At 43.2% G+C, this 21,198-nt stretch overlaps 1 protein-coding gene and 1 pseudogene across 1 annotated transcript; both read left to right on the forward strand.

Annotated features, from left to right (window-relative positions):
• The first annotated feature begins 1,880 nt into the window (after positions 1-1,880).
• On the forward strand, positions 1,881-15,420 carry LOC135666402 (NADH dehydrogenase [ubiquinone] iron-sulfur protein 2-like; annotated as a pseudogene).
• Positions 15,421-15,878: 458 nt separating this feature from the next.
• Positions 15,879-16,684, forward strand: LOC135666400 (ATP synthase protein MI25-like). Its single transcript, XM_065177962.1, has one exon. It carries the CDS (start codon positions 16,023-16,025, stop codon positions 16,584-16,586), a length of 564 nt encoding a protein of 187 aa, XP_065034034.1. The 5' UTR covers positions 15,879-16,022; the 3' UTR covers positions 16,587-16,684.
• Positions 16,685-21,198: the final 4,514 nt, after the last annotated feature.

The following is a 21,198-nucleotide window of genomic DNA, read 5'->3' on the forward strand; positions in this document are numbered from 1 at the left end:
TTATTCAGTTTATTCACTTGGAGCTGATGATCTTAGTTCCAGAAGAAGCTTTTAACTGATCTTACTTAATAACTGAATATGATATTCTTTCTGGTATGCCTGCTTGGACCCTTGTTGAAAATGAACTATGTGTTCGGGAGCTAGCAAGGACAAGAATCAAACTCACAAGTGGGAAAGTCACTCTGGTCCTATATTCTCTATTGACTACTTGCTTCACACAAGCAAGCACTTAATCCTCTCCTCTGGCCCATAAGTGAAGTTCAGAAGTGACCTCAGTAGTATCTGTACTAACAGGACTTGAAACTCAACTTGATACTGGACCTGGCCCTGGACTTATAGTGCTTGTTTGCCCTTCTGACTTGCTGAATGAGGCTCATCTGTAGTAGCTCTTGGCCCTGCTCCTGTTCCTGTACTTGTCTAGTCGTTGCTTGGCCTATGTTTTTGTAGCAGTGTCTTGGCTCTTTCGATACAAATCTCTTTGGAAAGGGAGTTCTTTGATTTCGGAATTCGAAAGGCTTTTTCTCCAGCTGACTCCGCGGATGGAATAATTAAGGTAAAGGGGTGCGAAGGACGCTAGCGTGCAACCATCTCCCATTGTTGTCGGGGCTGTATGGTGTTTTTAGTGTATGTGGCCATCGGAACCCCCTTATCTATCTCAGAAGCATATAGTTCTTCCTAGTTTACCCGAAGTGCATGGGCAGCCGGATGTCTTAAGTCCTTAGCTGTCTTTAAATTCCATTCCAGTGCTAAATCCTTTTGTTCAGGCATTAGTTCATACTTTCGAAAAGAAAGGCTCTATCCCTTCCACTCGAAGACGAAAGTAAGCTATACCTACCTATAAACCTTTTTGTTTAGCTGTACAAATTTAGCTGTGCTAAGTGACCATGACCACCACCTTTATCAAAACCATTGAGTTTGATCCCGTTCTGGAATCCCTTTCCAAAAGCAGGTAAGGAATCTGCTCGTACCGAACCACAAGATCCCCATTATTGTATTTCCTAACCCGAGGATTTCATGTCTATCGCTTTTGTGCCAACCTTTGTTTTGAGCCTAAATCTTCTCCTGGCGGCTTTGCCTTACCCCCGACTTCTCTCAGCCAGTTTACATCATTTTTGTCTCAGATCTCGAGGTGTACTTTATTTAGGGGACTTCTCTCTTTGTAGTTTGACATATGAAACTGAATTACGTCTATCTTATCCTGTTTCCGAACTGTGGGTATGTTTTGACCATGTGACTTTGACTATCCTTATATAGTAGTAGAAGTCTGTCTCACTTTTCTCACTTATTCGGTCAGTTGCTGTCTTACCTCCTCCATGCTCCTTGCTATCTTTAGCCTTGAGAGCAACCAAAGCATTGCATAGAATAACTAATGAGATGACAGGTGTTAGCATTGTTGTTGATAGCCCTACCACAGCTACTGGAGCGAATAAACTCTACTTACGATGGAACATGGACATTGTTAATAGGGGCTTGGCGTATAGGGGAAGGAGACTACCAAAGACGCTTTGTCTCGTCCTAACAACTATCTATTGCAATAACCGAAGAAATGGCTAACAGTGGAGACTCGTCTTGGCTAGCAAACCCTGTGACTTTACCCAGACAGTCCTGTACCTTCGTGAATTGTTAGCCTTTTCACCAGCGCTTAAGACAGGCAGAAGTTTAGGATTCTAGACAAGATAGAATGTTGTAGCATACGTTCAGGTTCAGGTCCTCTCCCTGTATTAGGGAATCGCCCAGACAGTGAGAATATGCCCGTCAATAGATCATTTTAGAGATCCGAGAGTTGGTACTTTCATGAATTAGAACCTTTAGCTGGTAGCTAGCAAAGAAGTTCTCCCTATTATAGTGTTGCCTTGCGAGTAAGCTATTCATATAGTGTTTTGATTCTCATTTCTATTGTAAGTGAGGCCCTGGATCTGGATGAGGCGGGTTAGGAGTAAGTGCTAATTCTGCTCCGCCTTGTAGCTGCTTTTATTTGAAAAAGGATCCGGATAGTCCCTTCGAAAGTATAAATAACTCGTTCCGCATAAGTGTCTATCCATATACTGAAAGACGTAGTTATCCTTGCTGCGGCCATCCGAAAGCGCCTATGTTATGTAGTGGAAGGTGTTTTTCTTTTTTGGTCAGTCTATGCGAAGATACCTTTAAGCTAGTCTAAGTGCGTGCTTCTTATACATAGACGTTTTCAGATAGAACTTTACCATGAGAGAGACTCCTTCGAAACCAATCCAGAGTCCGTATCCCTAAACACAACCCTTATAGGGATGCAGTGCGCGTAACGTGGTGGATTATGGGGCCCGTTCCTATAAGCCGAGTACAAAGTTATTACATAATGATTCAGAATATAAATAATGAAATGAATAGCAATTGGAATACCATAATGTTTATGGACCCTTCCTTAGTGAGCTCTTCTGTCTTTTGAACCGGATGATGTCGGTAACGGCTGTATATTCGACCATTGCTCGGAGGGAACAGTAAGATCTTTCCTCTCACTGGCGTGCCTACGCTGGGATAAAGATATATCGAAAACGTGCAGTGATAAGGTATACTTCACTTAGTTTACAAAAACCCCTGTTCGGATGCCTGAACAGCTTTTAACTAGAAAGAGAATGACCTCTCGAGCGGAGCATTTCGTTGACCGATCAAAGCCTATTTTCGAATGGAAAGTTCTCAAATCTCAATTATGGAAAAAAGCCCAATTGGAAGAGTCTTAATTCGCATTTCTTATTATATATGGAAGGACCCGATTTCGAAAATTCCCTTTTTGACCGTATAATAGAAATAGGCGGCCTATAGGCTTTCAGCACCTTGCTTGCCATTCCGTTCTAAACCTCTATCTCGTCTCTCTTTCACCTCCAATTGAGAATAGGAAAGAAGCAAACAAGCAAACAAAGGAACTGGGTAACGATGGGAACGGTCAATAAACCTTTGGAGCTTAGAATAACTCTAAGTCTTTCCAACTGCAGGTGCCTGTACTTACCCATCTTTTGGCACCGGGCAATAAGGCAAAGAACTCATGTTAGCGAGCCAAAGAGTGTCGGTGCTTCGCGAACAAAGAAAGAGAAATAGGAATTGTCCCGAGTCCACGATAGAATAACGAATGCTTAGCCCACTACACTGTTAAGGCTTACGGAACGGTCGGTCAATCAATAAGAAATGTAAAACTGTGCCTTCCTTCTTCTCAATCAATAAGAAATGTCAAACTGTGCCTTCTCTTCTTACTGCTGCTAAAGCCGTTGATTTGAAAGATGGAGTCTATGTACAATGCTTTCGAATCAGATAAAAGGAAGAGTCAGAAGCAATATGTTTCATTAATGGAATTAGTGTGATCTAACTCTCGTGCCCAGCTAGATCGGGTTGCTCTTCATTACTGCTTTGCTTTTGTTTGTTTGCCATTACTGCTTTGCTTTTGTTTGTTTGCTGGGAAGGGGTTTTATGGATAACAAAGAAGACCTCATGCCGCCCGGTCCTGTTTCTGTTTCTGGTTGGGATCGGAGGAAAGAGAAACTCAAGATGAACCCGCTCAAATGTGCGTTGGGGGCCCCGGGACTGAAGGAAGTAGGTTTTCATGGAATAACCAAACTCGTAAAAGAAAGAGTGAGGCGCGAATGTGAATAGCTCTTTTGGATTCCCCCACTACACGGTTAGGAGGCGGTGATTCCTTTCAGAGTAAAGAAGACATCTTCATATAACGTCTGAAACAAAGGATTCTCAAACCAATCCATCCCGAACTGATCCAAAAGTTATTGCTATTCGGCTCCAGCAGGTTCAAAAGAGAATTACGGAGATTGAAGAGATCGAATTCCTACCGGGACCCCTTGACTCATAGCAAGAAAAAAGTAAGGTGCTGAAAGCCAGTGATACACTGATGGTTCTTTTTGTGCACAGGGACTCTGCCTTTTCCCTCGCCATAATAGTCGCTGCTCTTTGAGAATTCTCATAGCTTTTACAAGAGCCAAACTCCACTTATTAGCTTTGACGGCTCCATGCTGTTTGCGTCGTAAAAAACGGATATCTCCTTTTTCCCAGACAGGAAAGCATAATGAAGTTAAGTAAAGTAAACACACTTATTCAAATAGAAGTTCATTAATCCAGAATATTAGTGTAACATCCTTAGCTTATTTATCGGGGGTATGATCGACACCAGTACAAACTCATAAAGGACCTTCAGCCAGCGCTAAGACCATCACAGGCAAAAACTCACCCTCTATCTTATGTTTTGCTTTGTCTTTATCTCCCAAGATTAGAGGATTCTCCTTCTTTGTACATTAGTGAGGGGATAGATCCGGACAAGCACTGCCACAGGAACAGTGCCAATATGCTATAGGTGTCGGCGATAGAAGAAAGAGGAGTTTATTAGAAGAAGCCGCTCGACAAGAGGGTTCGATAATAGGGTACTGTCGATGAAGATCCAAAAAGCCTTTATGCATGCATCTCCGTACAAGTGGAGGCCATGGTTTATGATTGAATCTCAAAGTCGAGCACATGTGATAAGAAAGTGCCTCTTTCAAAGGAACGAACAGCTTTCTCATCTAAAACACTTTTCTTCAATGAGCTTCTATCTTATGGGGTTGCATGCCCTCGGCAATGCTTTTTGACTTGACTTTCCCCCGCTTGACTCTTGAGAAAAAGGAGACTGCTATATCACCAACGCAGAAACTGACAAAAGCTAGGGGATTGGCTCCGGGTGTTCCATGCTTCAATTACTAGCTCTGATTCTGGATTTCCTTCCCGGTAGTCTGCATTCTTTCTCCGTCTATTGGCATTGAGTGAAGAGATTCATTCTCAGAGGTTTGTTAGTTCTAGTGATTTGACCCTTCCTGGGCTGCCTATGGAATGTGGATCAATAATCTCCTAATGAACTAAACCCTTCAGGAATACTATTACTAGCGGGAATAGGAAGAGGACAGGTATTGACTCCAGAGATGCTTCTGATTCAACAATTCCAGCTCTGACTCTAAAAAACACTTGATTATTTGACTTTAATGACTCTCTTCTGGGGCAGGCTCCTCCAATAAGCAGGACTGGTACAAAAAGGACGTATTTCCATTCTTTAGGGAAAAGAAAAAGAAGGTGCGTTGCCGGGCCGAGTACGAAGTGGCCAACTAACAGAAGAGAAACGAGACGACAGACCGGCTCAAAGATGCTTACTATTGAATCTTCTAATGAACTTATTCCCTCCATGAAGACTGATTCGCCCGAAGCTATCCCTAGACTTAAAAGTGTTCGAGTGCCCGCAGAGAACAGCTTCAAATCAAAGCTATGATTATCATTGATTCTTAGGCTTTATGATTGGATATCTCTTCCATTAATAATCTCCACTTCCACTGGATATCTCTTCCATTAATAATCTCCACTTCCACTTCATAAGATAGGGAAAGAGCTATGAGATAGGGAAAGAAAGAGCTATGAAATAGGGAAAGAAAGAGCTATGAGATAGGGAAAGAGCTATGCATGGGAAATACAGTGTTCAATTCGAAAAGAAGTGCCTATTTCAAAAAGAGGACGGACTTCTTTCGTAGAAGTTATGCTGAACAGGCAAGGGGGCAGGAGACATATCTCTTTAAGAAGGAAGGAAGAACTGAACAGTCTACTAATTCAATATCATAATGGATTCTCTGGATTTCTCTAGAAAATCATAAGTGTTAGGGAAGAGTGGAATTCGATTTCTGGCTTCTGTGCTCTGAACAAGCAAGGATAGCTCGCCCTGTATTGCAGTCTTTCTCTTAAATGGAACCGAAACACTCCGGTAAGAAGATAGAATGAGAGCTTGAAGGAAAGTAAGGTAAGAAGATAGAATGAGAGCTTGAAGGAAAGAAAGTAGGTAGCGTAGGTTCTATCCAAACTACTGCCCTGTCATAGCCGAAACTGCGGCTTTCGAACTTGATTATAAATGTGGGATTCCTCTTTTCCCGGCCTTATTAGGCCACTGATTCTAGTTACGCCAATCTAATCACCTGAACGATGGGGAGAGTTTCTTCACAAACGGATTTCCGCCTTGACCTCGACTGAGGATTCCTTCCAATATCTATCTTTCTTCACTGGCCAAACTCACCCTCTTTCTTGCTTTTGACTGTTTTCCAAAATGAAAGAAATATAGGCAGTGAAAAGTTGGATTGGATTCTCTTAGGTCGATGTTACATGCGGGAAAACTAGGGGTTGTGCCTATGAACTCTTCCTAAGGCTCTGGGTGTTGTGCCTATGAACTCTTCCTAAGGCTATCGATAAGGGATTGATTCTATTCAAAGACTGCTTTCCTTCTTGTCCACGCTTTCTGTTACTTGCCTTAATGAGAGGGCCTTAAGAACTTTTAGCTGACCCATCAAACTGGAATACTGATCTATTCGAATAGCTGGTTTTCCACCCCGTGCAGGCGTCCTAAAACTCTCGGATTATGCCAATCTTAAGTATTTTGATGCCGGAAAGTAGGGAAAAGAAGCATTTGACCACCCGAGCATAAGTTCTCCATCCAAGTAAGGAGTGAGTCATTATAGTTACCATTCTAAGTATTCTAAATACCCGGAACAGGAAAGATGCCCCGAAGATCCACCCGCACACCAGCAGATTGAAAAGTGGCACGCCTTTGAGATATAAGTTGAGAAAATGCCAAACCAAAGAAAGATGATTGAAAAGGTACTGAAAGAGCATCGGTAAGCCTATCAATTAGAAGTAAAGCCGGGCAGGCATAACGCAAGGTAATACTTGGAAAGTCAAATAGAAATAGAAGAGGAATAGAGTCGTTTAAAGTATCATAGAGGAATAGAGCAGTGGAAAGTCTCATAGAGGAATAGAGCAGTGGAAAGTATCTAGAGCAGTGGAAAGTCTCATAGAGGAATAGACCGAGTAGTTGAGCAGGCGTGCAAGATGCCTTTGCAGTGTAGCCTAGGTAGAAGCTAAACATAATGGACGGTTTAGCAAGGTCAAGGACATAGGATGGCAAGCTAGCTTTTGATTCCACTATACATCTGATTTCTTCTTTCAGAATTATCTCGTTGCGAAACACTCATTATTCTTTTGGATTCATTTGGGCTTTTGCTCCTATGGTATGAGTCTAAAGTATAAGTCAGTCTTGTTAATGAAAAATAGTATCAATGTGGGGCCCATTCCATTTTGTCGAAAATATGGAACTCACACTAAACGATCCGTGGTACAATGACAGCTGATTAGACTCGTAGGGTAGTTTTCCTAGTTTCAAGAGAAAAGTTGAGTTAGAACATAAGAATAGAACCTAGTTTCAAGAGAAAAGTAGAGTTAGAACATAAGAATCGAAATATGATTGAAATCAGCGTCCGACAACACGATTATACGCATTTCTCCAAAGAGGCTATCGTCCCGCCACCTTTCACTGTCCTGTCGTTTTCCCCATTTTGATAACCAGCATTCTCATTTGTCCTCTTTTTCCAACTAAGAGAGGAGCGCTGGGCTCTGTAAGCGAGCCATTCTTTAGTACATAGTCGCTTGAATGGAAATGCACTACAAAATATAGAAGTAAGTAACTTAACTGCCTATCATCTTTTCGCCTTTCTTGTTGAGCTAGCGTAGCGAGTTCTTTAGCGCTGTAGTATGAGTGGTAAACCCATTTATTGCGTTAGCGAGCTATGCCTTATTACGCTTCTAAAGCGGAGCTCGTTCTCTTGCTTTTGGCCTGAGCCAGATAGTTTCTGGATTTGATGTTTTTGACCTGTAGCAATCAGCTACCTCTATCCAGCGGATCTATGGCTAGGGCAAGCAAAGGAAAGAGACTTCAGCAAAGAAGAAGGAAAGGCTCCAACCGGTAAATAATAAGCGGAAGTAAGCCAGCTCTAAAAAAGCCCTTGTGCGCCATCTTTTTGTTAAGCCAGCCAGCAGGAGCTTCCAAAAGTCTCATAAACCACTGGAGAGTCCGCCGAACCTGTGACAATTGGAGTCAAAGGGTAATCCCTCCCTACTTGATTGGGGTAAGCCTCGCCTGTTGCTGTAAGCTTTTACAGAATTCAACCCATAGAAGAGAAGTCTCAATATATAAGTCAATTCAATTCATAGAATCTAATTTCTAATATAAGTCAATTCCATTCATAGAATCTAATCTATAATATAAGTAAATGAAATGAAGATAAGTAAATGAAATGAAGATAAGTTCATATATAAGGTCCAATTCTATTAGGAGTTTCTAGTAGCAAGCAATAGGATTGTTAGCAAGTTCATTTGAAAGATTTGATGTTCATCTCTTAGCAGTTCTCTTGGGAGGAAAATAACATCTCGTTCTCTTACATCTCTGTAAAGCCTTCGATCGGTTTTGTCTCTCTCTTGGAAAATGAATCCTTTTCTGGGCTTCGCACAACGGCTAACTCTCTGTATGGAGTGTACCACGCCTTCTTTTATATTGAACTTCTAGCATCTTTGAATATCATAGTTCTTTTTCTCCAGCAGGAATCTATCTCTCTCAGCAATAAAAAACGTAGCTATTAGGAATAGCTTAAGCCTATAATAGAATATAGCCCTAAAAAGCAGAGAACGGAGGAAGTTTCCTTCATCGCTCGGTGAGCTATTAATTGCCTAGCGCTTCGATTGCATGCAAGGTGGCCAGCGCGGGCGAAGGAGATGCTTCTGGTAGTACTGGATAAGCTCTAGGGGAATAATATCTTTCTTCCGTTTTTCTTCCTTTCTTTCCCATGACGACTAGGAACGGGCAAATCAAGAATTTCACTTCGAATTCCGGACCTCAACATCCTGCTGCTCATGGTGTTTCACGATCAGTATTGGAAATGAACGGAGAAGTAGTGGAACGTGCGGAACCACATATTGGATCACTCCAGTGCGGCACGAAGCCGCTGACGCTGAGTAGGCTCCTATGCCGCTAGCTATGCCAAGCAAGGTCCCCAGGCACAGTAAGGGTTTGTTTCGTAGCGCGTCATGAGCACCGGTCAAAGGGGAAGTTCAGCAACTCAACCTAACCTTAATACCTTACTTTGGATAGGGATAGAAGGGATAAGGTTTTGAAGGTGGCCTCGTTATCCACACATATGTCGGATGAATAGAGAACCGACCTGGGTTTGAACCATAGCGGGTCCTGGAGTGCCCGCCCTATTTGAATTCGCTAACGAACCCCGGGGTGATCATCACTACCTGCACCTAACATCTCGGCACAGTGGAACGTGTAACCTGCCAGCTGTCCAAGTCAACTACTCAATATCTGTTAAGTCAATATCCGTTAAGCGCCTAACAGAACGTAGCAGCCACCTATACAGACAGCAAGCGGGGAGGATGGCACTACTGGCAAAGACCGTCTGGCGAAAACGCAACAGGCGCGAAGCGTGGTAGGCAAGCGCCAGGGGAGCAACGGGAGGAAAGGGAGCCCGGACGGTGTAAGAGCCAGGGGAGGCCGGGTCATTTAACGGAAATCAAAGGGGTCAAGTAACTACAAACGACCGCAAAGTAACTACAAACAGGCAAGCAACTACTATACAAGTAACTCCAAATGGGCAAGCAGACAATAAACAACTACAAAGACAGAGAGCCAAGCAGACAAGACACTGCTAATTAGCTTCCTAGGAACGTTGGGATTTTCGAATTCATGCAGCTCGAATGGCGTGAGCCGCATGCGGAGAGACCCGCACGTACGGTTTTCAGGGGGAAGAGGCCGAAAGACCGCGCCCACCCGACTAGAGGGACTGAGAAATTAATTGAGTACAAAACTTATCTTCAAGCTTTACCTTATTTTGATCGTTTAGAGGGCGATCGCGGAGTCACTGAATGGAAGTCCTCTCTTTCTTTCACCAGCAGCGAGGCATATATGACTAAGTAACATATTGAATATGTCGACGACAACAGCATGTCGTATAAGGAGATAACAGGTGGTAGAGCCCTAAGACAAACGTATCCTAAACTACATCCCCGAGCGGCAGTCAAACTTAGGCGTGAATGCAAGATGCCAGCGGAATGATCGGCCGGACAGAGGCTAGGGCAGCTTCCTTCCTTGTGTGTCGGAGATATAAAGCGAGTGCACCGGAAAACAATTGGGAACGGAGTCGATCTATTCCATGGCGAAGCATCCGAAGCATAACTGCACACTCTTACTATCTTTGCCGAGAGATAGGAGCATTCGGTGGAACCGGTGAACTACACTTGCTTCTTTATAGATGTGTGGGACAGAGGGCTCGTGGTACCAGCTGCCCACCCTTCCTCCGCTTTGATAACCGTGTGAACGGAAAGTGGGCAGAGCAAAAGGGAAGGAGGTCCTCATACAGAGTCTATCACTTTCGCTTTTCCGTGCGGGAGACTAGAGAATGGGTCGAGTAAACTCCCTTGGGGTCATTACTTACTAAGTGTTTTTTCACTTAACAATAAAGTCGTCTAGTATGGATTTTCATTAGTGATTCGAAAGGTTGGTATCTTACTTCTATGATTCGAAAGGTTTGTATCTTACTTCTAAAGGAAGGCAGAGGTAATTCGAATGGCGAAGAGAGGCGGCTCGGCTCGGTAGGGAAGGAATGGTCAATCGTTCAATAATTAAGGAATTCTTTGTTGGCGAAACGATGAGGGGTAGAAAGCATGCCAGTGATTCTCTAAGCATTTCCAACGCTTCGGGAAACTTGCCGAGATAGATGAAAGCACCTTTTTCTCCTCTTCCTGACCTTTAAGGCTATCTTCTATTCTTCTTGCCTTCACTTCACCTCCTCGTAAATAGAACCCTTCTGATCCATTCATTTCTGCAAGCAGGCGGAATCTAGAGCTAAGCCCCACTCCTATGCAATCAAAAGTACTTAAATGAAAGCGCAAGTACCCAACTTTTTCACTCTAATCAAATCAGAAGCTTACTCAAGTACCAAAGGCAGGAACGTGGTTTCGTTGGGGATGGATTCAGTCAGCTAAAAACCCCATAATTGATTCATGCTAGTCCTACTTCTATTGATTTCTTTTTCTGATTAATGCTTAGTCCTACTAGATTTCTTTTTCTTATTGACTTTTAGTAGTCTGCTTTCAGTTTCTTACTTTTAGTAGTCTGCTTTCAGTTTCTCTTTGCAGCGATGCCCCTTTTATAAAAGCTTAGCATCTTAGCTTCCGAGGTTAGGGTCAATAGCCCTTTTTCTCAAGCTTCACTTTCTCTCCCTGCTTGAAACAACTTGAGCTTTAGCTTCCAAAGGCTACCACGTTTCTGTCATTGAAGTTGCCTTTCGTCGCCCGTACCCTAATAAATAAGTCACTATCCAACTAAACAGCTTGCTTGCCCCCTACTGAAGTAGCAAAGCTCTGCCCGGTGACTCTTAATGAGTTTTCAACTTCCAGAAGTCGGGCTCCCGAACTAAGGACTTGTTTATAACTTCCTATAACACGCCCAACGTCTTGCTTTTTCATTCGCAACTGTAGTTGCTCATCCCGTTGCTTGGTCGGCACATTAGCAGTGCCTTGGCGGTCGAACACAGGACTAGTAACAACTGCCGCACAACTACTTCCGTAGTTGCTTGGCGTCTAGTAGTTCCTTGGCCCGTGCCTTGGCGTCTAGTAGTTGTTTGTCCCGTTGCTTGGCCCCTCTGCGCCCAGCTCACAATACAATTCTAATAAGTCAAGTTCTAATAAGTCAAGTAGTGGACATTTTCTCCAATATGATTGAATAGCATTGCCGGAGGCTAAGGTCACTCTTGTGGGAGAGCCGTGTTATGGGTGACCTTATTGCACGGTTCAGAGAGCACTTGTGTATGTGATGCAAGTGAACGTGTACGAAAAAGCTGTCGTAAGGTTTCGTTGTTCGTTCCGTCGTCGACCCTATCTATGTTTCTATGATGGCCCAAGAACACGCTCATTCTTCAGCAGTTGAGAAACTCTTGAATTGCGAGGTACCATTACGAGCTCAATATATACGAGTGTTATTCCGTGAAATAACTCGAATTTCAAATCATTTACTAGCTTTAACTACTCATGCTATGGATGTGGGAGCATCAACTCCGTTCCTTTGGGCTTTTGAGGAGCGGGAGAAATTGTTGGAATTCTATGAAAGAGTCCCGGGAGCCAGGATGCATGCCAGTTTCATACGACCTGGTGGAGTTGCACAAGATCTTCCTCTTGGCTTATGTCGAGATATTGATTCCTCCACACAACAATTTGCTTCTCGTATCGATGAATTAGAAGAGATGTCAACCAGCAACCGTATCTGGAAACAACGATTAGTGGATATTGGTACTGTCACTGCACAGCAAGCAAAGGATTGGGGATTCAGTGGTGTAATGTTAAGAGGTCGTGCGACATGAAGACATTGATAGCAATATGGGGGAAGTTCCCATCAGGCTACAACGGTTCTGCCTGACCCGTAATAAGCATGCATATGTTGTCAGTCAAGATTTAGTGTGAAGCCTTGGATACGACAAGATTTAGTGTGAAGCCTTGGATACGACCTGGGCTAGGGTGAGCTGAGGGGGGACAGCGTAAGTAAGCGAATGTGTGTAAGCCCCAGTCCATTATTTCTATTAGAAGGCCTTACTGTTATTCTGTTTTGCCGTGAACTGATTCGCCTCTGGCCTCTAGGCACGTCGGAACCGCATGAGTTCACCGGGGTGGAGCACGGTCCGCCAAAATCGGCATAGGTTAGGTGCTATTGATGGAACATGGTAAGCCCATCTTTCTCCATATGGAAGTGAAGCTGGCACATAGAAAAGTGGGTATAGGATGTCTCAAAAAGCAAAGGCCGAGCAGTAGGTAACGTTACCTGCACCGAAAAGATAGCTGACTGGGCTTTCTCCTGGATCCAATTTGCCCAAGAACTACCTTGGTGGTAAGGAAGGCAATCTCCGCGAGCGTCCCGCACCCTCAGAGAAAGCCAAATCAACAAGTATGACGCTCGGTGTCTTACTCTATTGGTAATAGTTCCTTGCTGTTGGTTTCGGCCAGTGCTTGTTTGCGCGCTTAACACCAAACCCAATCCAAATACAGGAAAGATGCTCTTCTCCTCTCGTGGGGCATCTTAGAATGATTCGAGCCGTATGAAGGGAAACTCCCACGTACAGTTTGTTTTGGGGGGTTTGTTGCCCGACTGCCCACGGACTTGGCCCGGGCCTAAGTGAAAGTTCAGTAGTGGGCCTACCAATCCAAACCTGGGGTATGCTGGGATTCGAGAAAAGCAGCACCTTACGATGTTCATGACCAATCGGATCCTGACGTACCAGTAGGTACCAGAGGAGATCGCTATGATCGTTACTGTATCCGTATCGAAGAGATGCGACAAAGTGTTCGGATCATTGTTCAATGTCCTAATCAAATGCCTAGTGGCATGATCAAAGCCGATGATTATAAGCTATGTCCTCCGGCACGATTAAGAATGAAACTATCCATGGAATCGTGCGCCGTGTGAAACATAGATCATCGCCCGTTCTTAACTTAGACTCAGGTTAAGCTCCATCTCGGAACCTTAGTAGGGTTAGGAGTAAAGCATCCCGAGGTTGACGCATCTAATTTGGCGTAGAGAAGCATTGGGAACCAAAATGTCCTTATTAAGAGCAGTTTCCCGGCCCTCGCCCCGACATAGCGCTTCTGGTTCGTTCTTCGGAAGAAGCTTATTATCCCTTATTCATTGATCTGGGGGAAAGGGAACTATATACGAGTTGGGAAGCTAGATATTAAGTAAGTGGCTTGATGAGGAGAACTAAGCTGACACTGAGGAGTTGGCTGCTGGCACAACAGGGTGGTGCCTTACCTTACCGCACCGCAGGCGCACGCAAGGTAGTGTTCGTGGTGGTGCTTCAGGATTCCAATGTACTGCGTCCAAGATCAGAACAAGCTTGCCGGCGGACCACTGCCGTCCCATTCTTTAGTGAGCTATAGCGCAGCCATCTTATCCACTGAACTAGCGTCAAGCTATCGCTTCGGGTCGAAGCACTAAAAGAAAAGGACCGGGAAACGCGGCGGCATAGGAACCACGGGAATCCCAGGAGATATAAAGACTAAGTCAGGGAATCGGGATCCTCGTAGTAGGCGGAACCATAATCTCGCCGAGAGAGGGCAGTCTTTAGAAGCACAGAGGTTTGGAAACCAAGAGAACGCTTCGCTCTTTGCTTCTTCCCGGTATAGGAGTAGCACCAAAATAGGGATTAGCTTAATTTACCCGAAAGCACTAACACCTTCCTCTCAGTCAAGTAGGCCACTTTTGATGCAGTCCGAAATAACCGTTACCATATATTAATCTCTTCAATGCTGTCATTTCGCTTCAACCAATGTTTCACCTCCCAAAAAGCGTGTCGTTGGCTTGACGAGCGCAGATTAGGAAGCGGGAGCAAGAATCCAAGAATCTATATCTCTTGTGCTTATACTTGAAGTTAAGGGGAAAAGAGAAGCGCTTTCGCTACTGAGAAAGCGAACGGTCGGACTTCAGCTAACTTATAGAGCTGCCGAAGCCTATGTGCTATAATGCTGAACCAAGGACGCTCTGCCTTATCCATAGAAGCAGTTCTTAACAAAAGGGATCCTTTCCAGGCAATGACTAAATCTATAGATAGAAAGCCCCATGATGGGAAACTATCACGTTAGGTTTGGAGAGAGATGGGACCTGTGTGAGTTTAGGGTTTAGTGGGCAAGCAAGCTTTTTCGATTCTTTCTATAGCCTGCTAAATAACTACAGGATCATCGGTCTACTCTACCTCAATTCACCATTTCGAACCTTATACTGAAGGGTTTTCCGTACCAGCTCCTTCTACCTATACAGCAGTTGAAGCACCTAAAGGAGAATTTGGTGTCTATCTTGTTAGTAATGGAAGCAATCGTCCCTACCGTTGTAAAATAAGAGCACCTGGTTCTGCCCATTCACAAGGACTCGATTCTATGTCCAAACATCACATGCCAGCAGATGTAGTCACCATCATAGGTACTCAAGATATTGTGTCTGGAGAGGTAGATAGATAGGACTAGGTCTTGCTCGATCAGGACCCTAGCTTGATTGCGAGCCAAAATACCCTTTCAAGAATAACTAAGTTGAACATCTATAGGCTCCTTATTTCGGACGTTGCGTTCGGCGATCCCAATTAATAAGTAAGTCAAGCTCCTTTGTGAACTCATCCAATCTTTCTCAAATGCAAATGTATAATAACCCAATATTCTATCTATTTTCCGCTTTCATAGCTACTCTTATCTTATTTAGTAAGGCTTTCATAGCGACTCTTATCTTATTAAGTAAGTAGGATTCTTGTAAGTAGGATTCTTTCTCTGGGTAGAATAGTATTCCCCCGATGAACCCTCTTTCCCCCGTCCCTCACCACGAAGTGATTCAGCCTCTAGTGAATGACGTTCTGGTGGCGGTGATTCATAATAATTGGAAGGGTCTTTCTTTCTTTAGGTTCTTAGTAAGGGCTCCTCGCCTGACCAAATTCTTGCTGTTACCAATCGGGGAGTGGGATTCCAATTACCCCGGAGTAAAGACTCCCAGATGCCTTGAGTTCTTGGACTCAGTTGATCAGGAAGGAAGAAGGAATTCCTTATACACTGAGTTCTAAGAAGGGAAAGGAAATAGCGTTGTTTGATAAGGGGAACAGCCTGACAAAGAATAATAATGAAAGTTCCCTGGACTCAATGACTCTAAGCCTTAACTCATTTGAATTTCTCTGACATTCCACGTTTCCGAAACGGATCTTTTTCAATATTTCACATTTTCCATGATTATCTCTATTTTAGGTATTTGGGGAATCCTCCTTAATAGACGAAATATTCCTATTATGTCAATGCCAATTGAATCAATGTTATTAGCTGTAAATTCGAACTTCTTGGTATTTTCTGTTTCTTTGGATGATATGATGGGTCAATCATTTGCTTCATTAGTTCCAACAGTGGCTGCTGCGGAATCCGCTATTGGATCAGCCATTTTCGTTATGACTTTTCGAGTCCGAGGTACTATTGCTGTCGAATCTATAAATTGCATGCAAGGTTAAACATTACTACATCTAAGTGATCCAAATACTCTACTTTCGTTCTCTTCTTTCTTTTGATTATTGGACTTGGCCGCCGGGTGTCTTACACTACTTCCCGTTCCATTGCAGAAAGATGGATACATATAACCCCTGTGCCCAATGAGATTTAGTTCAAAGGATATGCAGGATATCAATATGCTATTTGCTGCTATTCCATCTATTTATGCATCAAGTTCGAAGAATATCTCAATAAATAATGAAGAAATAATAGTCGCTTTATGTTTTATAGGCTTTCTCATATTCAGTCGGAATAGTTTAGGTGATACTTTCAAAGACACTCTCGACGGGAGAATGGAGTCTATTCAGGAAGAATTGCAGCAATTCTACAATCATAACGAAGTCATTCCGGGGGAATCCAATGCACTACAACGATTACTTAGGATCAGCTTGTACATTTGCGGCACCGTAGTAGAATCATTACCAACGTTACGCTGTGCGCCTAAGTGCGAAAAAACAGTGAAAGCCTTGTTATGCCGAAACCTAAATGTTAAGTCAGCTACACTTCTAAATGCCACCTCCTCACGTCGCATCCGTCTTCAGGATGATATAGTAACAGGTTTGAATTTCTCAGTAAGTGAAAGATTTGTCCCCGCTTCCACCGCTTCCATCATAGAACTTATTCGAGAGGGCTTGCTAGTCTTAAGAAAGATCAAGGTTGGGTAGGGTCTTCTATTCCTTAAGCATAAGGAAGAGGATCAAAACATAATTCATATCTGTTCATGCTAACAGAAGAGCGGATCCAATACACATCGAGGAAAATCTTCTTATTCATGTGCTCATGCTAACAGAAGAGCAGATCATATACACACATCAGACTTATTCTAAGGAAATGGTAGCAAGTGTACTTGATTCATTTTGAGCCCCACGAGTGAGTTGCCGCTCCCTAGGAGGCTTAATCATATGCTACCACAAGATCTCGTTTTAGCCTGAAGCCTAAAGTCCGGAATCTTGCTTTGGAGCGGTCAGTCAAGATGTAGTTTCAAGGATCATAAGAATAATAAGGATCAGCATAACGATCCAATGGCAGTGGTTAAAGAATGAGTTCCGAGGTGATTATTTGGATTCCCGCTTTCTGGATGAAGTCTTGGAAACATTAGTTACAGCCTGATAGTAGCAGGTTGCTTCCCAGTTTCGAGTTAAGGTATTGTTAGCGGTGGGTTCAATCCCGAGTTAGTAGTTGGGGAGTTACAGACAGGAAAGGCTGCCTTGGTGCTAAAGTAAGTAAGCCTGAGATGTAGTAAAGTAAGCCCGAGAGCCAGTAGAGCAGGGTTTGGTTAAACTCATATTGCATTAAGCCTTATAGTAATGAGTTGCAAGCCTATTTCGAGTATAAAGGTGCTAATTGCTTAGTTTGATTCCGTCTGGTATTGTTTTGATTCTTGTAGTTAACAGTGGTAGACTCAAAGCAAAGAAAGTCAGGCCGGTAGCCAAGTAAGTAAAAGACTATGGAGGGGCCCCCGAGGCGGGGGTTTTCAAACAAGTAAAGTCAGCCTAAAAGCAAGGTAGGACAGGCTTTTTCTCAGTATAAGAATCAAGGAAAGGGGAGCCATACTCTCCAAACAAGTGGATAAAGGCAGCTCTTGGGCATAGCCATTTTCTAGTTAGACAATTCCGACTGCTCTACAGGGGCGTCAGAGTCAATACGAGAATGCTAGCTGGGAAAGCGATACTAAAAAGGCAAGGCAATAAGGCAAGGACATTGGACACAACTGCAGCATAATAAGGCTTGGAATACCAGATTGAGTTCTGTGACTTATGAGTAAGACTTGGCCCTGTATGCAAGTAGTTCGTTTACATTGGAAGTATTGCCAGACTCACGGCTTAACATACATAATGGAATAAGTAAGTCAAAGAATGGAGGTAAAGAGCGCGGGAATGCAAGGAACGATGCAAAGAATCAGGATACTGTAATGTAAGCCTAATAGCCGGGAAAGGAATACCTATACCTAAAAAAGAGATATAAAATACAGGTAAGCAATGCGAGGTTTAGAGCTAGGGGAGTCAGAGTTAGAGCAGCGGCTTGGTGGCTGATAGGCATTAGTACAAGAATGAAGGACAGAGAAGTCAGTTCGGGAATGACAGTTTTCAGAGTCAAAGAAAGGAGAGTAAGGCTTTACTAAAGGATCGGATGACTTAAAGAAGGGAGAGTAAGGCTTTACTAAAGGATCGGATGACTTAAAGAAGGGAGTGGTCTAGTTCTTCGGGTGTTCAAGAAGGAGCTCGATTGGCGAAAGAAAGATATATAGTAGTTTCCTAGGCGCGTCGATAAGATCCCGCATCTGGTTGAACTCTAACTCCCAATACAGAGACCCTCGTATACCAATTAGTAAAGTACTCGAAAGAAGATTATTTCCATCTGATCTGGATCACATCACATAGTATGGAAGCACTAAGTAAATCAGTAGAGACTTTGACTTTAGCTATTAATAGGGTGAACTCAGGTAGGGTTAACTCAGGACTTGGGGAAGAAACTGAATCAGGGTTTACTGCCCCAACCAGCCTTAAACAAGTGCATCTCGAGCCTGATGCTAGTGGGTCTGTTCCTGTGTTCCTAACAGTAAGGGATAGAATAGAAGTAAGTAGTTCAAGTCTAAGCCTTCAAGTCAGTGTTTCAGAATGAAACTAAGAGGTGAGCTAGTGGGAAAGTCAGAATGAAGGTATCAAACGGAGGAGCAGAATGAAGGTATATGAGCCGAAGTAGAGGTGTAGTTGCCTTGCCAGCTGCTTGTTTAATCCCGAGTGGAATACCGAGTTGCATCCTTTGTTTAGTCTTCTCTGAAGTTGACAAGTAGTAGCTCCTTAATTCAGTATTTCTTGTTTCATCTGTATTAGTTGACAGAGAAGAATGAAGCGGGATAGATCTAATCTAGCGCATTATCCTATTGATTTCTCTTGCACCCTGCGCTTATCTTAGTTGGGCAGCATCGGCGGTATAGTTGACTTTCTTCTACACTCTGTCCATTCCTTAGTTCATCCTGTATTAAGGGCGGCAGCCCCTCGTATCTGTCTCATCTGTCCAAGCCGGTAGGTGCCAGGAAAGCAGTCCGAATACTTTCCACTCGAAGAATAATCCTTATAACAGGAAATTCTCCACTTCCCACTGCAGATCAAGAAAACTCCCCGTCAATTACTTCCCGCGCATACTATACTGAAACATAAGTCACTCACTACGTATATACTCCGTTAGCTAAACATAAGTCACTCACTACGTAGCAGAGCGGTTAGGGCTTTATACGCAGCACCCAACCCATATCTATTATATTATACTATAATGATACCCGATACCCACTCGGGCGACTATTTCACCCCACCTCAGGCAACAATACCTGTGGTCATCTATCAATTCCAATTCTTATCTTCTTATAGGATAGGACTTCACTACATCAGAGGTTAGATTAGATGCCCGGGGGCTTCCCTTATCTTGATTCTCTTGCTCCTGTACTGTTACTGATGTATCTGCTCTAACAGCTGACCCAACTAACTATAAGGGCCTAGACAATTGAACGTAACTTGAATAGCTTACCAAGCCTACCTCTCATAACCATACTTGAGAACTGGCACTGGACCTGGACTTATAGTCTAAGCTTGGCTCTTTGATTACTTAGTTTGATGCTCGGTCCTCGCGCTAGGGGCTGAACCACAATTCTGGTTGCCTCCTATCAGATAACATCCTTTTACTACTACTTATTTTCATTCCTATGTTCCAGCGTTAGTATGCCAATCCTTTCTTCTATCCCATCTATCTTATGATGATATCCATTACTTCAATGCCGAGTTTGTCTACTCAACTCCTGTCTTAGAGTCTTGCTTTCAACCCTAAGCTTCTGCCTTCAATGCCGGAGCTCCAGAACGAAACCACTAGATATTAGCCTGTCGTCTTTCCCTTATTTATCATTCTGACTATCCTGTCTCTCGGTCTTACTCCAAGATGCACCTAATCGGATTGTTTATTGACATAGTAAGTCTGGCACTCCCTTTAACTCTCTAACTGCTGGACATAAGCCTTCCTTTTCTGCTTTTCATTCTTATGCTTGAGTATAGTATTCTTTAACTGGGGCCTACTTGCTATCAAACTTGTCTTTCCTGCTCCACCTCACTTGCTTTCTTTAACTACTGCCTGGCATCCTTACTAGCCATACTTTTGACTCTTTAGCTGCCGCTTTGGAGCCTTACTTGCTTCTTTCATTCTTGGGATTAGTCCTTTGTATTCTGACTTGAGAGTTGTTGCCTTACTACTGATTTCCATTCTTCAATTAGCTATTCCTTAGCCGAGTTGGATTACTTGTCTCTGTTTTCAATCTTATAGGTAGTAGCCGCATTCTGATATTCCCAGTTCCATTACACTGGGGAGGCCAATAGCATCAGTCCAATTCTACGAAGACATAAGCAGTAACAACTAATACTAAACGGGAAGTAGCTAAAGTGTTTCCTTAATTTAATGTAAACCTCACTGACTTTATTTAACCCCCTGACTTAAGTCTGTATTTAAACCTGCTATTTCACCTACTTATATTAGAATTGACTAGTAGAGCGTGTGACTAGACACCGGTGTAAACAGCCCCAGTCGACTCCTTTAGCGTAACTCTTTTCCCTCCTTACTGAAATTATGTATCTCTGGGGTTAGCCCTCTACTGCTTAGTTGAGTTCTTTAGCTACTGCGCTTGGATCGGATCTTAGTTGAATTACTTTCCTTATATACTTATTTCTTTGTGTTACTTCTACTTTTGAGTTTCAATCCTCTACTCTACTACTATTTACTACTATTGAGTTCAATTCGATTCTCTACTCTGATCGACCAGGTAACAACCTTTATTGGCCTTGTACTACTGATGGACATTCTGGATTTGGATTCTTCTTTTTCTATGGGTACTTTTCTTTCCATTGGTTAATGGGGTGTTTCATTACTTATAGCGTAGCGATTAGTACTAATGCAATGCAATTCTGCTAGTTAGTGGTAAAAACCTTACTTCTTTGTTTCAGTTTCATACTGGGTGCTGGGCGCGCTACATCTCTCGTATCTATATCCTCACTTTTGCCCCCGGATCCGATACCCCTTCTTCGACTTACTCGTTTCATCCTTTGTGTTTTTTCCTACTTTGATTCTTCTCCCTGATGTAAACTACCTTACCTGTAAACGGTACTACTACTACAGGGATTATACTCTAACAAGAACAGGAAAAGAACCACTTTCATTCTATCTATCTTATATAAGAGAACTGATTGAACTCCGGCTCCTCTCTTACAACTATGAACTGCTTCCCTTGCCCACCTCTGC

The sequence above is a fragment of the Musa acuminata genome, unplaced genomic scaffold (genome assembly GCF_036884655.1).
Source record: "Musa acuminata AAA Group cultivar baxijiao unplaced genomic scaffold, Cavendish_Baxijiao_AAA HiC_scaffold_1091, whole genome shotgun sequence".
In the NCBI taxonomy this organism is placed as follows: Eukaryota; Viridiplantae; Streptophyta; class Magnoliopsida; order Zingiberales; family Musaceae; genus Musa; species Musa acuminata.